The sequence below is a fragment of the Mytilus californianus genome, unplaced genomic scaffold (genome assembly GCF_021869535.1).
Source record: "Mytilus californianus isolate M0D057914Y unplaced genomic scaffold, xbMytCali1.0.p SCAF_6, whole genome shotgun sequence".
Taxonomy (NCBI): domain Eukaryota; kingdom Metazoa; phylum Mollusca; class Bivalvia; order Mytilida; family Mytilidae; genus Mytilus; species Mytilus californianus.
The window spans coordinates 11,550,810-11,575,654 of NW_026262712.1; the positions used below are offsets into that span (position 1 = coordinate 11,550,810).

The following is a 24,845-nucleotide window of genomic DNA, read 5'->3' on the forward strand; positions in this document are numbered from 1 at the left end:
TTTATTGAAAATCACTTTTACGCCCATATGGGCCAATGGATTAAAACATTATACATGATATACAGTTTGCATATAAACAACGACAATAAACAATGCAGACACTTTGAACTATAATTCTTGTCTTTCTTTAAATCAATATATATATATGAGAGATTCAAATTATATCAAGGACTTCCTGCCCTCAGTCTTAGTGACTTTTTTTTAAAAAGGAGCCTAATTTATAAGTGTCCAGTTTTGTTTCAGGATTGAAAATATGTTTTAATTTATCTATATCATTTTAAGTTGTTATATTTATTTTCATTTAAAAATTCTTTTCTTAATTGTTCATTTATTTTACATTTAAAAAAGAAATGAAACTCAACATCTAGTACATCACAATGTTAACAATAACTTGTGTGTAACTGTATGGATCTCTCTGACATTGTACCACAAGGTTTCATATAACAATGGGAAGGCTTGGATTGAGTTTGGGATTAATTTCCCTGAACATGTAGGAATAAGGGACCAAAAAGAAGCATTTTTGTCTCGCCTTGACGGAGTCAAAAAGCGAGACATAGGTATGCTGTTTCTGGCGGCGACAGCGGCGTCAACAATGTGTTAGTTTGTGATTAAGTCTAGTTTATGTAAACCACAAGTGGTAGGTCAATCATATTTAGTATGCAGTTGTATAAGCATTGGCACATCTTATTTCCATGGAGATTATATGGCCCTGCCCCTCAGTCATGGTCTATTGACCTCGAAACTTTTGCTTATTTTACATGTATTAGTTTGTGATTAGGTCAGTTTATGAGGAACCACAAGTGGTAGGTCAATGATATTTGGTATGCAGTTGTGTAAGCATCGGCATACCTCATTTCCATGGAGATAATTTAGCTCTGCCCCCTTAGTCATGGTCTATTGACTTTGAAACTTTTGCTTATTTTACATGTATTAGTTTGTGATTAGATCAGTTTAAGATGAACTGCTAATGTTAAGTCAATGATATTTGGTATGCAAATTTATTGGCATTTGCAAGTATCGTTTCCATGGAGATTATATAGCCCCACCCCCTCTTATTGACTTTGAAACTTTTCTATAGTTTACTAGTTAATGTTTGTATTTAGATTTGGGAACAAGAACTTATGATAAGTCAATGGTCATGATGGTATTTGGTATGCAGTTGTATAAGCATTGGCACATCTCATTTACATGGAGATTGTTTAGCCATGTAACTCAGTCATGGTTCATTGACTTTGAATATTTTCATAACTTGTGTAAGATGTTAAAGTATTGCTATTTTGATTTCAACATTTGCATAATCAAAATTACAAAAAGGCGAGACATATCTCTGTGATAACAGTTTATTCTAGTTTACAGACCAGAACTTGTGTTTCAGTGTATGGATCTCTCTGAAGTTATACTACAAGGTTTCTTACTACAAAGGAAAGGCTGGAATTGAGTTTTTGAGTTCTTGCTCCGATGGGGGTTTCGATAAGTTGGGGGCCAAAAAAAGGGCCCAAATAAGCATTTTTGTAGTTTCCAGTCAATAACTTGTGTTTAAGTGTATAAATGACTCTCTGATATTATACCACAAGTGTCCATACTACAAAGAGATGGTTATGGGGGTTATGGCTCAAATTATTTAGCCAATAGGGACATAAAAGGTAGAAAAACAAGGGTTTTTCTGGTTAAAGGACAATTTAGACAATTTAAAAGCAATGTAAGGGAGGTTCTCCAATTCCATTGAAAGAATACTGTTATAGATATGTTTGATTACCTCCCTTACAATGATTGAAAATTATGTATTAAGAAATGATGATTGTTTTGAGATAAGCTGTAATTTTTTTTTAGCTCACCAACCGGAAGGGCCAATTGAGCTTTTCTTATCACTTGTCGTCATGAAGGGACTGTAGCAGATCGCTTTATACAAAATATCTCATCCATATTTTTACCCATTTATTCTTAAATGACTGTTTAGCTAAACCTATCTTTTGTATTTCCAGCTGATGTCTAGGGAAGAAGAGTTTCAAAGACTGTTTCTGACCACAGCGGAAATTTATAGGGAACTGGAACATAAAGAGGCCCAAGTACAGAGGATAGTGTCTGACTTCTCTAAAGCCGAAGAAGAAAGAAGAAAGTCTCAAGATATAGTAAGAATTAAAAAAATTAAAAATTAACTTTAAACTTCAAACTGTATTGAAAAGCACTCATTTACACCCATATTGGCCAATGTCTTAAAACATTATACATGATATACAGTTTACATATAAACAATGAAAATAAACAATGCAGACACTTTGAACTATAATTCTTGTCTTTCTTTAAATCAATATATATATATATATATATATATACAACTCGTCTAAACATCAACCCAACAATGTTAGATATGTAAATTTGCTTTCGCAAATTTTTTGTTCTTCCCTAGCCGGGATTCAAACCCATGCTACTGAGATATCATGACACCAAATTGCCTGCACTGTAACCGGCCCGCTAGACCACACCACCACCTGGGCTTCATAAAAATGAAGCTTTCGGTAGCCATGTGTTACCTTTCCATATCAGTGTTAATCTAGCGTCGTACTACAGTACATGATATATAAGACATGAAGATGTTATTTTTTATAGATCAGCTAAATTATCTATAGTAAAGGATCCTACAAATTAATGTTAGATACAGTCACAGAAATAATTATATTTATAAGTACGTCTGAACCAGTGACAACAAGTTTCCAGTGGAAAGGTAACACCCGGCCACCGAAAGCTTCATTTTTATGAAGCCCAGGTGGTCGTGTGGTCTAGCGCGCCGGTTACAGTGCAGGCAATTTGGTGTCACGATATTGGGGGACATTCTAATAGGTTGACAGAAGAAAGGGGGACATTCTAATAGGTTGACAGAAGAAAAGGGACATTCTAATAGGGTAACCCTTAAATAAGAAAGGGGACATTCTGATAGGGTGTCACTAAAATAAGAAAGGGGGACATTCTGATAGGGTGACACTAAAATTATAAAGGGGGACATTCTAATAGGTTGACAGAAAAATAAGAAAGGGGGACATTCTGATAGGGTGACCCTTAAATAAGAAAGGGGAACATCCTGATAGGTTGACAGAAAATAAGAAAGTTTGACATTCTAATAGGGTGACACTAAAATAAGAAAGGGAGACATTCTAATAGGGTTACACTAAAATAAGAAAGTTTGACATTCTAATAGGGTGACACTACAATAAGAAAGTTTGATATTCTAATAGGGTTTCACTAAAATAAGAAAGGGGGACATTCTAATAGGGTTACACTTAAATAAGAAAGTGGGACATTCTAATAGGGTGACACTAAAATAAGAAAGTTTGATATTCTAATAGGGTTACACTAAAATAAGAAAGTGGGACATTCTAATAGGGTGACACTAAAATAAGAAAGTTTGATATTCTAATAGGGTTACACTTAAATAAGAAAGGGGGACATTCTAATAGCATGAAACTAAAATAAGAAAGGGGGACATTCTAATAGGGTTACACTAAAATAAGAATCATGAATTGTCAATTCACTTAGATAAGACATTAATTTTCCTGGTTATTGATTTTTTCAGGTTGATGCATATATTCAAAAGATTAAATCCGAGACGTCAATAATAAGAAGGCAGGCGGCAGAGGAAATAGGTAATATAAATCTTCATACTAAAAACAATAGAAAACATTTCTTGTTTAAATAGTTTTACATTTATCATTTCAGGGCCTTTTAATATGTGACTTTGTGGTATGTGTTTTACTCATTAATGAAGGCTTTAATGTGATCAATTGTTGTTAATTTCTGTGTCATTTGGTACGTCTCTTTTTAAGAGTAAGTAAAATGACTTTTTGGCAATCGAACCTCATCTTTTTTTTTTATATCAAATGATTTTAACAATCATTCTACATATGAAAATATAAGATAAAGAACGCTATGTTTAAATCATAAAAAGGATAATAGTCTTTCAAATATAAGACGTAGCAAAAGACCACTTCTACCGAAAAATAATAGACCTTTGTCAAAAAGAAACACTTTACGCAATGACAACACATGGTCTTGATTGCCTGAATTGGAACAGACAAACATGTACTGGCAACACAAAGTCTAGATTGCCTGGCTTGGTACAGACATACATGTACTGGCAACACATGGTCTAGATTGCCTGGCTTGGTACAGACATATATATCTGTGTACTGGCAACACATGGTCTAGATTGCCTGGCTTGGTACAGACATATATGTACTAGCAACACATGGTCTAGATTGCCTGGCTTGGTACAGACATATATATACATGTACTGGCAACACATGGTCTAGATTGCCTGGCTTGGTACAGACATACAAGAACTGGCAACACATGGTCTAGATTGCCTGGCTTGGTACAGACATACAAGTACTGGCAACACATGGTCTAGATTGCCTGGCTTGGTACAGACATACATGTACTGACAACACATGGTCTAGATTGCTTGGCTTGGTACAGACATATATATACATGTACTGGCAACACATGGTCTAGATTGCCTGGCTTGGTACAGACATGCATGTACTGGCAACACATGGTCTAGATTGCCTGACTTGGCACAGACATATATGTACTGGCAACACATGGTCTAGATTGCCTGGCTTGGTACAGACATACATATACTGGCAACACATGGTCTAGATTGCCTGGCTTGGTACAGACATACATGTACTGGCAACACATGGTCTAGATTGCCTGGCTTGGTACAGACATACATGTACTGGCAACCCATGGTCTAGATTGCCTGGCTTGGTACAGACATACATGTACTGGCAACACATGGTCTAGATTGCCTGGCTTGGTACAGACATACATGTATTGGCAACACATGGTCTAGATTGCCTGGCTTGGTACAGACATACATGTACTGGCAACACATGGTCTAGATTACTTGGCTTGGTACAGACTTACATGTACTGGCAACATATGGTCTAGATTGCCTGGCTTGGTACAGACATATATGTACTGGCAACACACGGTCTAGATTGCCTTGCTTGGGACAGACATATATGTATCTTTAAAAAGTGTATTAAAAGCTTATCTTACCTCCTATAGATATATATATAGAATAATACATGGCAACATCTGTATTGCATGCTGTATCACCACTCAACCAATATCAGCCCTCTGGACGTTCGGCCCTCGGGACTGATATTGGTTTCTCGTGGTGATACAGCATGCGATACAGATGTTGCCATGTATTATTCTGTTTATCATATATTTAAATAGAATCAGATTAATGGGAAATCCCTTTTTTTAAATCGTCCGAAATTATAAGCTAGAAAAGAACATTATGATTTTCCTGTTTTTTCTAGATGACTTGTTTTTTCTATAGACTTCCTTTTTTGCTTAATATCCTCATCGTAATGTCCTCTAAAACCTTATTACATTCTCAATATACGTTAATGCCATGTTTTAAAATGCATCTACTAACGATAGTGTCTAGGCTATTATTTCAACAAAAATTACTATTTATCAAATAAATATCGTAAGATGCAGAAATATTTAAATATAAAGAAGAAGATGTAGTATGATTGCCAATGAGACAACTGTCCACGAGAGACCAAAATGACACAGAAATTAACAACTATAGGTCACTGTACAGCCTTCAACAATGAGCAAAGCCCATAAGTTTGTATTATTTATTAAATGGCAATGATATTATTCATGATCATTTTAATTTTCTGACGAGGTGAACAGCAAGAAAAATATTTCTTGAAAAGTTTGCTATTTTTAATTCTTACCAAATTAAAATCGTATTTTGCATTTGTGTATAATCCATCAGGTAATGAAAACAAACTTCATGAAAATTATGACCAAATAAACAATAAAACTTCAGATATTTCTACATGTTATTGTGTCTTTTATATATATATAAATCGATTGTAAAGTTACTGGGTATTTTTTTTTTTGGAACTAATTTTTTCCTTTGCAAGGAAAAACAGCAACTGAACGTCATAGGTCAAACGTTGACTTCATTCGAATTATGATGTCACGCCAGGTATGCGATTCGGGTTTTGCTATGAGATACGGATTTAGCTGTGCAATACAGGGTAGGTGATACAGACTGGAAAAAAGAACCTTTATTAGATATACAAAATTGCTGTATTTTGCACTAAATATATGATTAATGGGGAAATGATTGCTTAACGGACTACACATGGTGACTATATATATTTGGTATAGAATGCTTCGCTCTAACCCCAAATGGAATTTACTGACCCCATAAATATTGTATTAGGTCACTACTACACCACGTAACTAATAATATGCTATTTTCATTTTTTTTTCATTTAAATGTTTATATCTGGTAGGTCCCAAAATGCTGTATGAACATGCTCTAACATCAGTTTAAATCTTATCAATATACTTTTTAGCTCATATATATATATATAGCACTACTTGTTTAATTTCAGAGAATATAAAAAAACATTTTTTTGAAGTACAAAAAGAGACTGTAAAGAATATGAAGGTGAGAAGATGTTTTAAGTTACAGTACAAACAAATTGGTTTAGATATTAATAGAATGCATATCATAGTGTTAACAATCTGTTACAAGGTTTAATTGTAAAATTTTGTTATGTTGATTCAACAAAATCTATAAATAAGTCATAGGGACTTGACAATTTTTTAGCCCTCCCCCTTTTTTTCAAAATCTGCTCATCCTTGGAGTTCCTGTATGAAATAAGTCAAATGTCCTGTTACCTTATCAACACTTAAATTACTTTAGTCGGTGTGTAATGGGCATTTCCTTGAAATCAATGTCAGGAAATTTATAACATTTGTACTTTCATGCAGGCCATACTAATCATTGCTCATAATAAACTCTAAAGATTGATATTATATATTACTTTAGATACTACACAAATATCAGCCTATATATGTTAATGTGTAACTGTTTAAAAAAACAATCCTAGTGATTTTGATACATTTTTTTTTACAGGCTGAGGAAGAGAGACAAACGCTAATATTGGTAATATATTTTGATCTCTTCTAGTTAGTGATGTTTTTACTGTATATAGGATGTGTACTATATTTAGATTTCCTCTAATTAATGATGTAAAGTTAACTGTATAGAATTTAAACACTACAAGGTCTACAACTTCAAGGTCTCAAAATATGTTCTGAGAATTTATGGTATTTTACTTTTTTTAAATTCAGAGATTTTAGTGAAAAACTCAACAGGATTGGTATTGTGTTGCATGTCAGAACTCTAAACACCTTAATCTCTGATCATTTATTGTGAATTCAACATTTCTTGAAATTTCAACAAACCTGTTGAATAAAGTTGTATTTTTGTCCATTGATCTAGAACTATTGCCAATGAGACATTACTCCCCACTGTGAGACCAAATACATAGAATTTATCAACAATAGGTCATCTTTTGGAGTATAACAATGATAAAAAAACATGCAATACTGCATAGGCAGCTACAAAGTGACATAAATGACAAATTTAAAACAATTCAAACGAGGAAAATGAATTACCTGTTTTATGTACAAGACCATGAACAAAAACATATGATATACATTTACAAATGAATACCACTGAATTATAGACTCCTCCCTTTGGACAGGCAGACTCAGAATTTGGCTGGATAAAAAATTGTTTATTGATGCCAGTAATGACCAAAAGAAACTTGAAACTTTGATTGATTGGTTTTACTTCAGTGACTATCCCATGATAAAACTATCTTTTCTGTTATAAAGTTATTGTTCTGAATGTTGATTTAAGGATGTACATCTCTGAGGAGCTCAAAATTTCTAGAATTGAACTTTTTTCTAAACCTTTTTTTTATAAGACTGTATACGGGATGACGTATTATGGTATACCGTTGTCCATCCATCTATTTGTCCATCGTCAGCAAAGCAGTTTATTGGGTTTATATGACTGTAAAAAAGTAATTGACGAAGTAAAAAATCATATGATAGTGCATTTCTTTTTTTTTGCTACAGCCCTTTGAAAGTACCCAATTTTGATGATTTTCCATTTGTCATCAATTTTTACCCATTTTTGGGCTACTATCGGGGGACACAGTTCACAATTTAACTATTTTTCATACTTTCAATTAAGATGAAGTGGACCAATTTGAATAAATTAAACATAAAAACTATTGGTGGGTGTTAATATAAGAAGTTTTATCATATTTAAATGCTTTTTCTTGTCAAATATAACATGCTTTCAATTTTGTAAATTTGTAATTTTTCTATTTTTTAAGATAAAAAGGCATATAACTTCAACTCCTTTGTTTTAAGTGATTAAAAAAAATACATATCTAAGAAATTTGAAAACAAAATAATAATATAGAATGTACATTTTTCTAGTAAAATCATTTCTTGTATCCCTCACCCATTTTCTCAAATTTTGGCTGAAAATACTGACTTGATTGGTAATAAAACTTTATTCTTAAAAACTGCATATTAAAAATCCTCAAATTTTTCACAGAGTTAAGTTTGATTATGATATTCATAACTATTTTTCACTTGTATCACATGTTTTGGAAATAATTCCAGAACAAGATTTCAAAGAGACTGAGATGTCAGAAGAATACAACCTTAATTCATGAAAATTTTCTCTTTTAAGGAAATGAATAAAAGCCTCTTCCAGACTTCCCTAAAGTAAGTAATTATTGTTATTTTACTGATCCAAATTTTATTATCTATTATATTTAGGGTTATGTCCCTTACTTCAACAATCATAAAAAAGATAAACGGATATTTACTCACTGTTTTGTGGATGCTGTTGGTTGACATTACTTTTTTGAAAATCAATCTTTTTTTTATTTGAAAATCTCCATTCTACCATTTATATTTTTACAAGCTTTATTTAGGTTTTAATGAAAATATCATTATGAAATGGTATAGAAAATATAATCCTATGAAGAGTGGGGGGCAGGGCCTTTTTCGGGACATTGGGATCAGATGTTTTTTAAGCCCTGGATTTTGGGATTGATCGTTTCAGTATCAGGGAATTCTTTTTTATAAATCTGAGATGTCGGGATTTAAATTTCTTTAATTTCGGGACCTCAGGATTTCAGGATCAGGACCCCTCCGACACCCCCCCCCCCCACCCCCACCCCTCTATGAATTTTCTAGTAAAATTAATATCTCTTTATGGAATTATTGTCCTCTATAAATGATTTATCGAGTATACCGAAAATAGGCTTTTGTTGAGGATGCAGGAAAGCAAAATGTGAGGGTGTATAGAGCCTCTGGTTATAATTATCAGGGCTGGACATTTTTCATTGAACAATTCTATATTTGATATTTTTTTTTTAATTTGTAGAGAAAAAGATATAAGAAATGCAGCTATTATAAGTCAAATGACTGAAGATTTGAATAAACAGGTATGCATTCATAATGAATATTTATTTTATATTCAAAACAGATATAAGTATGGTTTATCCGTTTTTCCTTAAAAATAAATCATGAAAAGTAACCATTTAGTTAAAGCTGCTAAAGTCTTGAAATTGAATATATTTTTCAAGAAATGCACAAACCTTCAATATTCAAATTAAAGTTTGGCCTTCTGTGGTGATCATTTATGTTTGTGGTAACATCATTTATATTTCAAGGGGCCTTGATAACCCAGTGCTCTAAGTAGTCAAATTGACTGTAATATTAGCAAGTCAACAGAGGTTGTGAGTTCAAAATTCACAAAGGGCAGGTGCACTCAACTCTAATTTCATTTGACAAGGATTGTCAGCTCTCCTACCTAAAGTTGGTGGTTCTCTCTGGGCACTCTGGCCACCCTCCACCAATTAAACAAATAACAGGATCCTTGCAAGGTCAATTGTTTCCAACCGTGCACCGACTGCATAGCCAGTCAAGGTTTTAAAATTCCATTTGTTGTTGCAAGGTCAACATGTCTATTTTAAATAGCATACCCTGAAAAGCCTTCTGTGATGCAGCTTCTTGGTGTTAAAAATCATTACAAAGTAATCTGATATTCAGTGGTTGTCGGCTGTTTATAAGGTTGATGAGGGTTTCTTGTTTTTCATTTTTATATAGATTAGACCGTTAGTTTTCCCTTTGAATGGTTTTACACCAGTATTTTTTGGGGCCATTTATAGCTTGCTGTTCAATTTGAGCCAAAGCTCCTTGTTGAAGGCCGTACTTTGACCTATAATGGTTTACTTTTATAAATTGTTACTTGGATGGAGAGTTGTCTCATTGGCACTCATACCACATCTTCTTATATCTATGTCCTTTGGACAGATTTCACCTTTTGGAAGTCAACCCTCCCATTGTTTATTGTATTTTTTTTAGATGTTTTTTTTTCTTTACAGATCATAGTCATTCCTCAAGCTTCTGAATACTTCTTTTTTATGTTTTTTTTTTTAACATATGTTTTATTCACCAAATATCTTTGTCATATGTAGTACATTATGAGTCTAAAAATATCTTTAGAAAAGTGCACTCTTCTGTATGGTTCTAGGAGATGGTCCAGTTACTATACAAAATATAAAAAAGATGTGGTATGATTTCCAATGAGACAACTCTCCACAAGAGACCAAATGACCCAGAAATTACCAGCTATAGGTCACTGTACAGCCTTCAACAATGAGCAAAACCCATACCACATAGTTTGCTATAAAAGTTTGTTTGTGGAGTAAGGTAGGATTGTGTTTACTCAAGGCATACTTTTGTTGAGTTTATATTTGTAATGCTTCATATTGGTAAATATGAAGATCCTTCCCATTTCATTGTGTTTGATCATTTTCAATCTCCTGTGGATTCATTTGTTTTTCGTGGGTACCAATTTGTGTTTAAGGGAAAACTTTCATGTTCAAGGATATGTAATAATTTCATGTTTTGCTGAAGTCTGCATACAAGCCTATAGAAAATTGTTTATTCATTGCAGATTTAATTTCGTGGTTCACCTGCACCTACAAAATCCACGAAAATTTGTATCCAACGAATATTAATGAATCCACAGTAAATATTCTTTTTAATGAATATTTAGTTAATAATCATTCATTTATTAGATTTTAAAGTATTGACTTTTTTTCAGAAGCAAGCAGAAGGAAAGAAATTAGAGAAAGGTGAATATTAAGTTCCTGTAATTTACTCAGAAAACTTTACAAAAAATTATACTTTGATAATTTTTCTTTTTGATACATAGATAAACAAAAATGCTTGTCTTATTTTGTTGTCTTTCTATTTAAGTCATACCCATTAAAGAGGGGCCTGATGGGGGGTCTCATCACGATTCACAGAAAATAAATTTCCATGACCACGGATCACGAAAATATAAAAAAAAAAACCTGTAGAAAAACAGATCACGATAGCGAAAATGCACCGATCAAAAACAACGAAATTAACCCATCAGGCCCCTCATTAAATGAAGATAACATCTGATGTGATGAAATAAGAATCTAGCTTATCCTGATTGGTTGTTGTGTGCACTCTGCATTAAACCAAAGGCAAAATAAAATATTTTTCTTAATTTCTTAAGGAATTAGAAGTCTTTTTTACACTCTGACCAGACATATTTTCAAGTAAAATATTGAAAGGCAAGGGAGATAAGTACAAATTGCCTTGAGAAAAACCAATGAGATAGATATAGGAAGATGTGGTATGAGTTCCAATGAGACAACTCTCCATCCAAGTCACAATTTATAAAAGTAAACCATTATAGGTCCAGGTACTGTCTTCAACACAGAGCCTTGAACCAATATTTTTTTATCTAGAAAAATCTATGCTAATAATTTTTCTTTGATTCTAGCAAGGCTTCCTCTAAATATCAACTTTTTTAAAGGTTGCTTATTGGGAAATTAAGTCTTTTTGGAATCAGTATGCCATATCTTGAATGACTGCAAGAGGAACTATTGTAAAGTTGTATCATTGGCAATCACACCATATCTTCTTTTTTTGAATTAAACAAATTATAGGATTAGGCAAGTACAAGTTTGATATTAGAACCTCTCCTCTCTATCATCCACTCAGCTCTACAATGTTTTCATAGCTGTCATGTTCGGTTTAAAAAAATTTGTTTGTCTTTATTTTATTCCCTCCTTTTTTTAATGTTTTTAATAAAGATTTTTGTAAATATTGAATATTTATTTCAGTTGTTGCCAGACAAGAGAAGATAATGACACGATCTAAAACAAAGGTACTATTCAATCACATTTTTTGTACTTTTTTTATTTCACTAATTTTTAATAAATTTGGTCACTGTTGCTAAATATATAACACAGGGGTATAAAAGGCAGTTTTTGATAATTTTTTATATCACTCTTTTGTGCTGAGAAAGGAAATATCAGTCAGTAATCATAATCAAAGAAACAATTTGAAAAAAAGCGATAAATATAGATTATAACATGGCATTTTTCATATCAGACCCCTTATCAGCACTAGGTCATGATATCAGCCTCATTACATTGTGTTTGATCATTTTCCAACTCCTATGGATTCATTTGTTTTTCGTGGGTACCAATTCAGGGATAAGGGAAAACTTTCAAGGATATTTAATTTCATGTTTTGCTGAAGTCTGCATACAAGCCTATAGAAAATTGTTTATTCATTGCAGATTTAATTTCGTGGTTCACCTGCACCTACAAAATCCACGAAAATTTGTATCCAACGAATATTAATGAATCCACAGTAAATATTCTTTTTAATGAATATTTAGTTAATAATCATTCATTTATTAGATTTTAAAGTATTGACTTTTTTTCAGAAGCAAGCAGAAGGAAAGAAATTAGAGAAAGGTGAATATTAAGTTCCTGTAATTTACTCAGAAAACTTTACAAAAAATTATACTTTGATAATTTTTCTTTTTGATACATAGATAAACAAAAATGCTTGTCTTATTTTGTTGTCTTTCTATTTAAGTCATACCCATTAAAGAGGGACCTGATGGGGGGGTCTCATCACGATTCACAGAAAATAAATTTCCATGATCACGGATCACGAAAATATAAAAAAAAAAAACCTGTAGAAAAACGGATCACGATAGCGAAAATGCGCCGATCAAAAAGAACAAAAATAACCCATCAGGCCCCTCATTAATTGAAGATAACATCTGATGTGATGGAATAAGAATCTAGCTTATCCTGATTGGTTGTTGTGTGCACTCTGCATTAAACCAAAGGCAAAATAAAATATTTTTCTTAATTTCTTAAGAAATTAGAAGTCTTTTTTACACTCTGACCAGACATATTTTCAAGTAAAATATTGAAAGGCAAGGGAGATAAGTACAAATTGCCTTGAGAAAAACAATGGGATAGATATAGGAAGATGTGGTATGAGTGCCAATGAGACAACTCTCCATCCAAGTCACAATTTATAAAAGTAAACCATTATAGGTCTAGGTACGGTCTTCAACACACAGTCTTGAACCAATATTTTTTTATCTAGGAAAATCTATGCTAATAATTTTTCTTTGATTCTAGCAAGGCTTCCTCTAAATATCAACTTTTTTAAAGGCTTTTGTTGCTTATTGGGAAATTAAAAGTCTTTTGGAATCAGTATGCCATATCTTGAATGACTGCAAGAGGAACTATTGTAAAGTTGTATCATTGGCAATCACACCATATCTTCTTTTTTTGAATTAAACAAATTATAGGATTAGGCAAGTACAAGTTTGATATTTTAACCTCTCCTCTCTATCATCCACTCAGCTCTACAATGTTTTCATAGCTGTCATGTTCGGTTTAAAAAAAAATGTTTGTCTTTATTTTATTCCCTCCTTTTTTGAATGTTTTTAATATAGATTTTTTTAAATATTGAATATTTATTTCAGTTGTTGCCAGACAAGAGAAGATAATGACACGATCTAAAACAAAGGTACTATTCAATCACATTTTTTGTACTTTTTTTATTTCACTAATTTTTAATAAATTTGGTCACTGTTGCTAAATATATAACACAGGGGTATAAAAGGCAGTTTTTGATAATTTTTTATATCACTCTTTTGTGCTGAGAAAGGAAATATCAGTCAGTAATCATAATCAAAGAAACAATTTGAAAAAAAGCGATAAATATAGATTATAACATGGCATTTTTCATATCAGACCCCTTATCAGCACTAGGTCATGATATCAGCCTCATTACATTGTGTTTGATCATTTTCCAACTCCTATGGATTCATTTGTTTTTCGTGGGTACCAATTCAGGGATAAGGGAAAACTTTCAAGGATATTTAATTTCATGTTTTGCTGAAGTCTGCATACAAGCCTATAGAAAATTGTTTATTCATTGCAGATTTAATTTCGTGGTTCACCTGCACCTACAAAATCCACGAAAATTTGTATCCAACGAATATTAATGAATCCACAGTAAATATTCTTTTTAATGAATATTTAGTTAATAATCATTCATTTAATAGATTTTAAAGTATTGACTTTTTTTCAGAAGCAAGCAGAAGGAAAGAAATTAGAGAAAGGTGAATATTAAGTTCCTGTAATTTACTCAGAAAACTTTACAAAAAATTATACTTTGATAATTTTTCTTTTTGATACATAGATAAACAAAAATGCTTGTCTTATTTTGTTGTCTTTCTATTTAAGTCATACCCATTAAAGAGGGACCTGATGGGGGGGGTCTCATCACGATTCACAGAAAATAAATTTCCATGATCACGGATCACGAAAATATAAAAAAAAAAAAACCTGTAGAAAAACGGATCACGATAGCGAAAATGCGCCGATCAAAAAGAACAAAAATAACCCATCAGGCCCCTCATTAATTGAAGATAACATCTGTTGTGATGGAATAAGAATCTAGCTTATCCTGATTGGTTGTTGTGTGCACTCTGCATTAAACCAAAGGCAAAATAAAATATTTTTCTTAATTTCTTAAGAAATTAGAAGTCTTTTTTACACTTAGACCAGACATATTTTCAAGTAAAATATTGAAAGGCAAGGGAGATAAGTACAAATTGCCTTGAGAAAAACAATGGGATAGATATAGGAAGATGTGGTATGAGTGCCAATGAGACAACTCTCCATCCAAGTCACAATTTATAAAAGTAAACCATTATAGGTCTAGGTACGGTCTTCAACACAGAGCCTTGAACCTATATTTTTTTATCTAGGAAAATCTATGCTAATAATTTTTCTTTGATTCTAGCAAGGCTTCCTCTAAATATCAACTTTTTTAAAGGCTTTTGTTGCTTATTGGGAAATTAAAAGTCTTTTGGAATCAGTATGCCATATCTTGAATGACTGCAAGAGGAACTATTGTAAAGTTGTATCATTGGCAATCACACCATATCTTCTTTTTTTGAATTAAACAAATTATAGGATTAGGCAAGTACAAGTTTGATATTTTAACCTCTCCTCTCTATCATCCACTCAGCTCTACAATGTTTTCATAGCTGTCATGTTCGGTTTAAAAAAAAATGTTTGTCTTTATTTTATTCCCTCCTTTTTTGAATGTTTTTAATATAGATTTTTTTAAATATTGAATATTTATTTCAGTTGTTGCCAGACAAGAGAAGATAATGACACGATCTAAAACAAAGGTACTATTCAATCACATTTTTTGTACTTTTTTTATTTCACTAATTTTTAATAAATTTGGTCACTGTTGCTAAATATATAACACAGGGGTATAAAAGGCAGTTTTTGATAATTTTTTATATCACTCTTTTGTGCTGAGAAAGGAAATATCAGTCAGTAATCATAATCAAAGAAACAATTTGAAAAAAAGCGATAAATATAGATTATAACATGGCATTTTTCATATCAGACCCCTTATCAGCACTAGGTCATGATATCAGCCTCATTACATTGTGTTTGATCATTTTCCAACTCCTATGGATTCATTTGTTTTTCGTGGGTACCAATTCAGGGATAAGGGAAAACTTTCAAGGATATTTAATTTCATGTTTTGCTGAAGTCTGCATACAAGCCTATAGAAAATTGTTTATTCATTGCAGATTTAATTTCGTGGTTCACCTGCACCTACAAAATCCACGAAAATTTGTATCCAACGAATATTAATGAATCCACAGTAAATATTCTTTTTAATGAATATTTAGTTAATAATCGTTCATTTATTAGATTTTAAAGTATTGACTTTTTTTTCAGAACCAAGCCGAAGGCAAGAAATTAGAGAAAGGTGAATATTAAGTTCCTGTAATTTACTCAGAAAACTTTACAAAAAATTATACTTTGATAATTTTTCTTTTTGATACATAGATAAACAAAAATGCTTGTCTTATTTTGTTGTCTTTCTATTTAAGTCATACCCATTAAAGAGGGGCCTGATGGGGGGGGGGGGGGGTGTCTCATCATGATTCGCGAGATGATTTTTTTGTCAATCACGATTCACAGAAATAAATTTCCATGATCACGGATCACGAAAGTATAAAAAAAAAAAACCTGTAGAAAAACGGATCACGATAGCGAAATGCACCGATCAAAAATAACGAAAATAACCCATCAGGCCCCTCATTAAGTGAAGATAACATCTGATGTGATGAAAGAAGAATCTAGCTTATCCTGATTAGTTGTTGTGTGCACTCTGCATTAAACCAAAGGCAAAATAAAATATTTTTCTTAATTTCTTAAGAAATTAGAAGTCTTTTTTACACTCTGACCAGACATATTTTCAAGTAAAATATTGAAAGGCAAGGGAGATAAGTACAAATTGCCTTGAGAAAAACAATGGGATAGATATAGGAAGATGTGGTATGAGTGCCAATGAGACAACTCTCCATCCAAGTCACAATTTATAAAATTAAACCATTATAGGTCTAGGTACGGTCTTCAACACAGAGCCTTGAACCTATATTTTTTTATCTAGGAAAATCTATGCTAATAATTTTTCTTTGATTCTAGCAAGGCTTCCTCTAAATATCAACTTTTTTAAAGGCTTTTGTTGCTTATTGGGAAATTAAAAGTCTTTTGGAATCAGTATGCCATATCTTGAATGACTGCAAGAGGAACTATTGTAAAGTTGTATCATTGGCAATCACACCATATCTTCTTTTTTTGAATTAAACAAATTATAGGATTAGGCAAGTACAAGTTTGATATTTTAACCTCTCCTCTCTATCATCCACTCAGCTCTACAATGTTTTCATAGCTGTCATGTTCGGTTTAAAAAAAAATGTTTGTCTTTATTTTATTCCCTCCTTTTTTGAATGTTTTTAATATAGATTTTTTTAAATATTGAATATTTATTTCAGTTGTTGCCAGACAAGAGAAGATAATGACACGATCTAAAACAAAGGTACTATTCAATCACATTTTTTGTACTTTTTTTATTTCACTAATTTTTAATAAATTTGGTCACTGTTGCTAAATATATAACACAGGGGTATAAAAGGCAGTTTTTGATAATTTTTTATATCACTCTTTTGTGCTGAGAAAGGAAATATCAGTCAGTAATCATAATCAAAGAAACAATTTGAAAAAAAGCGATAAATATAGATTATAACATGGCATTTTTCATATCAGACCCCTTATCAGCACTAGGTCATGATATCAGCCTCATTACATTGTGTTTGATCATTTTCCAACTCCTATGGATTCATTTGTTTTTCGTGGGTACCAATTCAGGGATAAGGGAAAACTTTCAAGGATATTTAATTTCATGTTTTGCTGAAGTCTGCATACAAGCCTATAGAAAATTGTTTATTCATTGCAGATTTAATTTCGTGGTTCACCTGTACCTACAAAATCCACGAAAATTTGTATCCAACGAATATTAATGAATCCACAGTAAATATTCTTTTTAATGAATATTTAGTTAATAATCATTCATTTATTAGATTTTAAAGTATTGACTTTTTTTTCAGAACCAAGCCGAAGGCAAGAAATTAGAGAAAGGTGAATATTAAGTTCCTGTAATTTACTCAGAAAACTTTACAAAAAATTATACTTTGATAATTTTTCTTTTTGATACATAGATAAACAAAAATGCTTGTCTTATTTTGTTGTCTTTCTATTTAAGTCATACCCATTAAAGAGGGGCCTGATGGGGGGGGGGGGGGGGTGTCTCATCATGATTCGCGAGATGATTTTTTTGTCAATCACGATTCACAAAAAATAAATTTCCATGATAACGGATCACGAAAATATAAAAAGAAAAAAATCTGTAGAAAAACGGATCACGATAGCGAAATGCACCGATCAAAAAGAACAAAAATAACCCATCAGGCCCCTCATTAAATGAAGATAACATCTGATGTGATGAAATAAGAATCTAGCTTATCCTGATTGGTTGTTGTTTGCACTCTGCATTAAAGCAAAGACAAAATAAAATATTTTTCTTAATTTCTTAAGAAATTAGAAGTCTTTTTTACACTCTGACACATATTTTTAAGTAAAATATTGAAAGGCAAGGGAGATAAGTACAAATTGCCTTGAGAAAAACAATGAGATAGATATAGGAAGATGTGGTATGAGTTCCAATGAGACAACTCTCCATCCAAGTCACAGTTTATAAAAGTAAACCATTATAGGTCTAGGTACGGTCTTCAACACACAGTCTTGAACCTATATTTTTTTATCTAGGAAAATCTATGCTAATAATTTTTCTTTGATTCTAGCAAGGCTTCCTCTAAATATCAACTTTTTTAAAGGCTTTTGTTGCTTATTGGGAAATTAAAAGTCTTTTGGAATCAGTATGCCATATCTTGAATGACTGCAAGAGGAACTATTGTAAAGTTGTATCATTGGCAATCACACCATATCTTCTTTTTTTGAATTAAACAAATTATAGGATTAGGCAAGTACAAGTTTGATATTTTAACCTCTCCTCTCTATCATCCACTCAGCTCTACAATGTTTTCATAGCTGTCATGTTCGGTTTAAAAAAAAATGTTTGTCTTTATTTTATTCCCTCCTTTTTTGAATGTTTTTAATATAGATTTTTGTAAATATTGAATATTTATTTCAGTTGTTGCCAGACAAGAGAAGATCATGACCAGATCTAAAACAAAGGTACTATTCAATCACATTTTTAGTACTTTTTTTATTTCACTAATTTTTAATAAATTTGGTCACTGTTGCTAAATATATAACACAGGGGTATAAAAGGCAGTTTTTGATAAATTTTTATATCACTCTTTTGTGCTGAGAAAGGAAATATCAGTCAGTAATCATAATCAAAGAAACAATTTGAAAAAAAGCGATAAATATAGATTATAACACGTCATTTTTCATATCAGATCTCTTATCAGCACTATGTCATGATATCAGCCTGAGAACTGACAGGCTTGAGGGATGATTTTGACCATGGTCTGATAGGGGTCTGATATGAAAAATGACATGTTATGTTCTTTTTATCATTTACTTCAACAGAAGACATACAGACAAAAACTATTTTTAAAACTTTGAAAAATGCTTTTGTTGTAATATTTATTTTGCATTTTTTAATAATATATTTTCCTTATCCCTAATATTTTTTTGTATCCAACTTTGTTATTTTTAACTTTGCACAAAGAAATGTACCAGTGAGGTCTATTTTCCGGAATTTGCAGAATGACGTCGAAATGTCATCTGATAACGTTACAACAAAGCATGCGATAATAACTGGAAGCAGTTGATATAAGTCGGAAGCAGTTGATAACAAAAGTCATATCACACGGCTAAGGCAATTCTTCAAATTTAATGAATAAATATATGTACAAATAAGTTTTATCATGGGGTATAATTATACCATTATTTTCTATAAGTATTTGATAATAAAATTTATCATCAATACCAGAACTATAAAGATATCATTGAAGAAGATAAATAGGAAAACATAAATATGATAGCAATAATGGTAAAAACATATAACAAAACGAAATATTTTCCCATTGAGCTTCTCAAACTGTTTTAAGTCTCTTATTATTGATGGAGAAAGCCTGAATTCCTGGAGAACATATTCTACCTTCCACAGGAAATTTTCAATTCTTTTTAACTTAGATCAGTCAAATGCACGTACCTTGTGCAGTGTTCAAACTCAAATGCGCAGGCTAGTGAGGGGCCTTGGTGGCCTTGGTGGCTTAGTGGTCTAAGTAGTTACTACTGTAATCACTAGCCAGTCAACACTGAGGTTGTGAGTTCGAACCCCTCTCATGCAGGTGCACTCGACTTCAATCTTAATTGACTTAGTCTAGGATTGTCAGTTTTCCTATTGAAGGTCGGTGGTTTTCTCTGGGTATTCAGGCTTCCTCAACCAATGAAAACTGGCCGCCACGAAATAGCCTAAATGTGGTGTTTAAAAATGGCGTTAAAACAACAAAAATCAAAAATCAAATCAGGCTACTGATACAGTAGAATGGCTCCTATGACCACTTAGCCACAGACTTATTCATATACCTTAGCTTTTACAAGACCCCATTAAATAGATGCAAGTCACATTGTTGAAGTAAAAGAATCATTTTCTCTAATTACATCTTTAATAAATCACATATTCATTAGAGGAATCTGCCTAAGATCATGCATTTAACAGGTTTAAATCTTTATTTCTTACAAACAGATGCAGATTAAAAAGTTGATGAAAGACCAGAAAAACAACAAAGGTAAATTATTGTGGCATTTATTTTGCAGGCATCACTAATTTTTTAGATGATGGACATACATACAAATAAAGTTATATTTGCTTTGTTTTTGTCTGTATTGTGCATATTTGTTTCATTATTTAATTCCACAAAATTATGTCACAATTATTACGTCAGGCCCAAAATAAATATGTGTGTGGATCCAGTTACCCTTCCTTAATTATGCAAATATGTTCTACCTTGGTGAAACATTTATAATTATACTTACTTACTTATATACAGTCTTTGCTATGCCTTTTGGCACATAGGACAAGGACAAGTTTCCTCCACTCTTCTCTGTTGTTTGCTTTTTTCTCCTCTGTGCCCCAGGTATATTCTCTTTCCTTTAATGGTTCTTAGTGTCAAATATAAGGGTTAGCGAACATTTATGAAAATGCCCAACAAATGTCTTTTATGATCAGCAATGTCTGACAACACTATAGGGGGTCTCAGGGGAGGGGGGTTCTGATCCCGGATCCCACTTATTTTTTTGTCAGATTCACCTATCCCACTTACAATATGTACGTATGCAATTCTCATTTTTTGTAATTTCCCGTATCCTGTCATGTACAATAATTTGACGTGTCACGCGTACAAAAAATTGGCAATCCCGTGTCAGGCTTAGACCCCAATTAGACCCACTCTATAAAGGTGGTATTGCCCCTAAATGGCACATTTTACCTATTTGTTTATAGTATTGTTGGCTTAATACATGTATATGTTTAAAGCTATAATAATTGAGAAATATATAAAGCAAAAATTATCAATAAGACTAATAATATAAATCTACACACAAGTTATGGTTAAAATTGTCAGTCAAAAACTATTTAGTGACAATTTTGCCATTTTGTTTGCATTTTTTAGAGGAAACTATAATATAAGTAGAGAAAACCTGAGGTTATTTTTTACTATCTTGGCTAATTCCATTGAAACCTCTTTGTACAATTAATGAGGTAATTAGACAATTATTAGTTAAATCAATGGATTGTTTTGTTGTTTGAAAGCTGTTATTGTATCTAATGTCTTATAGAAGGAAAAGAAATAAATTGTCTCCCTTTAAGTTCAATTATTGTAATGTTATTGGCTCCTTTGGTTTAAGTATTTAGAATAATAGAAAACCAAAGGATATAATACAAAATCAGTTCAACAGCAAAAATCAGCGAAAAACAGTAAAAGCATTTTTCTATGAAAACTTTTAACTTGTTTTCAGGAACTTACTGCAGGTTAGAAAGAATTTTTGCTGATGGAGAATTTGTAAAATGGAGTCGTGATCCTTTATGGTAAGCTTCCTTGTGTAAAAATTAAAAGACAATATTCCCTTATTGTCTGCATCATAACATTATACAATTATTGCGTCTTTGACAGGTAAAAAATTTGCTATGTTGGGACTTTGTATGAACCTCTATTATTTTATTTTTATGTAATCAATAATTCAGGTTTGTAAATATATTTAATCCTCGATTAGTGTTGTTCTTGTCATAGCAACTCCTCGTAAACCACAAAATTTTATGAATTTTTGTGGTTATTCAGAACATACTATGTAAATGTCTAAAGGTTATGTCCCTTTGAATTTAGAATTTTGGCCAAATATGCTACTGCAACAGTTTTACATTGCAACTCCTCTAAAACAAAACAACAGATTATTATCAAACTTTGTAGATAATTAGGACATTCTATGTAGATGTGCATAATGACAAAAAAAAAAATTGAATAGATTTTTATTCTAGGAATTATGACCCTTTAAACTTTAAATTTTGGCCTAAATATACCACTGCAATAGTTTGTCAGTGTTAAGGTGGTACCAAACATCTTCACTGAAACCATGGAAGTAATATTCAAATATTTCAATATTACTTCCATGCTGAAACTAATGTTGCTTGTTTAATTTTCATAAAATTTTGACAAATGTGCATTCACTGTATGATAAAAAATTCAATAAACTTGAACAACACACTTTATTGGAACATTTTCATTGGACAAATAGAGGTTTGACTAACATCAATTTTGAATATTGAGAAGCTTAACATTAGAACAATAGAATGTAATTAAAACGCTCAGCTGATTTTTACAGAGTTATCTTCCTATAGTGTTATGTACCATCTTAATGAGAATATACTGATGTCTATATCCACAAGAATTTTTTTATAGTTGACTTTTGTATGAAATAAGACTTTTTGAATTAAGAATTAGGTGAGATTCTTTTGGCCCAGTAACAATGTGAAAGGGGAGGGGGTAGAAATGGGGTAGAAATGAAGCATGCTGACAAAGGTGCTCCAGTATTGATATATTCTGCTTTTATTAATGGTTGAAAAAAAACAACATTTGGGTTGAACCAGGGGTAGGATTGGATCGACGTTGGGCCGGATCGACGTGGGGCCTTATCAACATGAAAGCCTTTACCAAAACCTAGTTTTCAAATTTAACAGAAGTAAAACAATACTAAGATACAACCTATTCATGTTTTTATTGGTATTTAAAGATCTAAATTATTTTTGTACCTTGTGAACCTGCTAAGTTGTTTCTTATATTGAAAAGTACTATATTTAAACATGTTAAAAAGTTGGAACTAAAAAGTGAACCTTGATTGACAGATTTGCTTAAAACTAAGCAGTGTTTTATACAATATTATTACATTTCAGTCTGGAGTAATATGGTAAAACATGCAGAAGTCATCAGAAGAACAATACATGCTGTCAATCTAGATCCTGCTGCTGAACATTTACCGTTTGTTTATGTGTTACATTTTTGTTTTAGTTGTCTGTTGTTTATGTGTTATATATTTGTTTTTAGTTGTTTATGTGTTATATATTTGTTTTCAGTTGTCGGTTGTTTATGTGTTATGTATTTGTTTTTGGTTGTCGGTTGTTTATGTGTTATGTATTTGTTTTTGGTTGTCGGTTGTTTATGTGTTACGTATTTGTTTTTGGTTGTCGGTTGTTTATGTGTTACAGATTTGTTTTTAGTTGTCGTTTGTTTATGTGTTACATATTTGTTTTTAGTTGTCCTTTGTTTATGTGTTACATATTTGTCGTTTGTTTATGTGTTACATATTTGTTTTTGGTTGTCGGTTGTTTATGTGTTACATATTTGTTTTTAGTTGTCGTTTGTTTATGTGTTACATATTTGTTTTTGGTTGTCGGTTGTTTATGTGTTACATATTTGTTTTTAGTTGTCGTTTGTTTATGTGTTACATATTTGTATTTAGTTGTCCTTTGTTTATGTGTTACGTATTTGTTTTTAGTTGTCGTTTGTGTATGTGTTACATATTGTTTTTGGTTGTCGTTTGTTTATGTGTTACATATTTGTTTTTGGTTGTCGGTTGTTTATGTGTTACATATTTGTTTTTAGTTGTCCTTTGTTTATGTGTTACATATTTGTTTTTAGTTGTCGTTTGTTTATGACGTTACATATTTGTTTTTAGTTCATTTTTTTTTTCTTTTTTAATTTGATTTGATTGATCTTTAAGCTCAGTTGGATAGAAAAATGTCTAAATTTTGCTAAATTCGTTCAGCCATAGCCGAACCATTGCACACAATTAACATTTGCCTGCAGCTCTTCAATGTTACATACTCGAAAGGATATACCATAAAACACATTTCATATTGTGTAAAAATAATTTATGCATTTTAAATGCTTCTGGTCACTACTTCCTAAAGCACTAGCCAAAAATCCTGTTATACTGCTTGACAGTAGAGCCAGGCAGAATACGTCAAAAGATATTTGTTCATTGGGTAGCTTTGATATTCTAAAATATTAATTTCATGTTCTTGCAAGATGTTGTACTCAGTAAAAACAAGTTTTAAGACGACGAACCTAATTTGATTGATTTATGTTGAAAATCATTGTATAACTGATTTTTTGTTCAGTTGGATTATCGGTATATATTTCTCCAGATAGAATTTTCTGTTACCCTAACTAAATGAAAATTTTACTATGCTTTTTTTCAAAAATATAATAAAGAGTATGGGTCACTGTTTTTTTTAAGCTACAAGTCATGCACAATTGCACAAATTTGCATACATTATTCTTGAAAACACACATCTTTTTAATAAGTCTTAAAGAATTTTTAGATAAAATATGATAGAGAAGATATGTTTTATTATTTGCTTCAACAAAATAAAAGAAATGGGATCACAGAACTTGTTTTCTAGCTACAAGTAAAAAATTTAAAATTTCACTATCAATTCAGTATAAAACATTTTTAACAAGAGTCCCCCCTCCTTAATGGCTAATTTGAAAATTGATCCTAAAACATAAATCTTTGGAATTTGTTTAAACATTTTGGATTATGTAATAAATCAGTTTTTTTCGTTTATGAAATTAAATAGTCTTATTACACATCAATAGC

At 31.6% G+C, this 24,845-nt stretch overlaps 1 protein-coding gene across 1 annotated transcript in view; it reads left to right on the forward strand.

Annotated features, from left to right (window-relative positions):
- The window catches only part of LOC127705520 (plectin-like), a 64,502-nt gene extending 39,930 nt beyond the window's left edge, over positions 1 to 24,572 (forward strand). The window contains exons 14-32 of the mRNA XM_052209848.1: positions 1,983 to 2,129; positions 3,569 to 3,638; positions 6,429 to 6,484; positions 6,956 to 6,985; positions 8,597 to 8,631; positions 9,299 to 9,359; positions 11,027 to 11,057; positions 12,084 to 12,127; positions 12,695 to 12,725; positions 13,760 to 13,803; positions 14,371 to 14,401; positions 15,438 to 15,481; positions 16,050 to 16,080; positions 17,153 to 17,196; positions 17,765 to 17,795; positions 18,868 to 18,911; positions 20,437 to 20,479; positions 21,708 to 21,777; positions 23,137 to 24,572. Coding sequence (XP_052065808.1) covers positions 1,983 to 2,129; positions 3,569 to 3,638; positions 6,429 to 6,484; positions 6,956 to 6,985; positions 8,597 to 8,631; positions 9,299 to 9,359; positions 11,027 to 11,057; positions 12,084 to 12,127; positions 12,695 to 12,725; positions 13,760 to 13,803; positions 14,371 to 14,401; positions 15,438 to 15,481; positions 16,050 to 16,080; positions 17,153 to 17,196; positions 17,765 to 17,795; positions 18,868 to 18,911; positions 20,437 to 20,479; positions 21,708 to 21,777; positions 23,137 to 23,146 — 897 coding nt within the window. The 3' untranslated portion in view covers positions 23,147 to 24,572. The remainder of the gene's footprint in view (positions 1 to 1,982; positions 2,130 to 3,568; positions 3,639 to 6,428; positions 6,485 to 6,955; positions 6,986 to 8,596; positions 8,632 to 9,298; positions 9,360 to 11,026; positions 11,058 to 12,083; positions 12,128 to 12,694; positions 12,726 to 13,759; positions 13,804 to 14,370; positions 14,402 to 15,437; positions 15,482 to 16,049; positions 16,081 to 17,152; positions 17,197 to 17,764; positions 17,796 to 18,867; positions 18,912 to 20,436; positions 20,480 to 21,707; positions 21,778 to 23,136) is intronic.
- Positions 24,573 to 24,845: the final 273 nt, after the last annotated feature.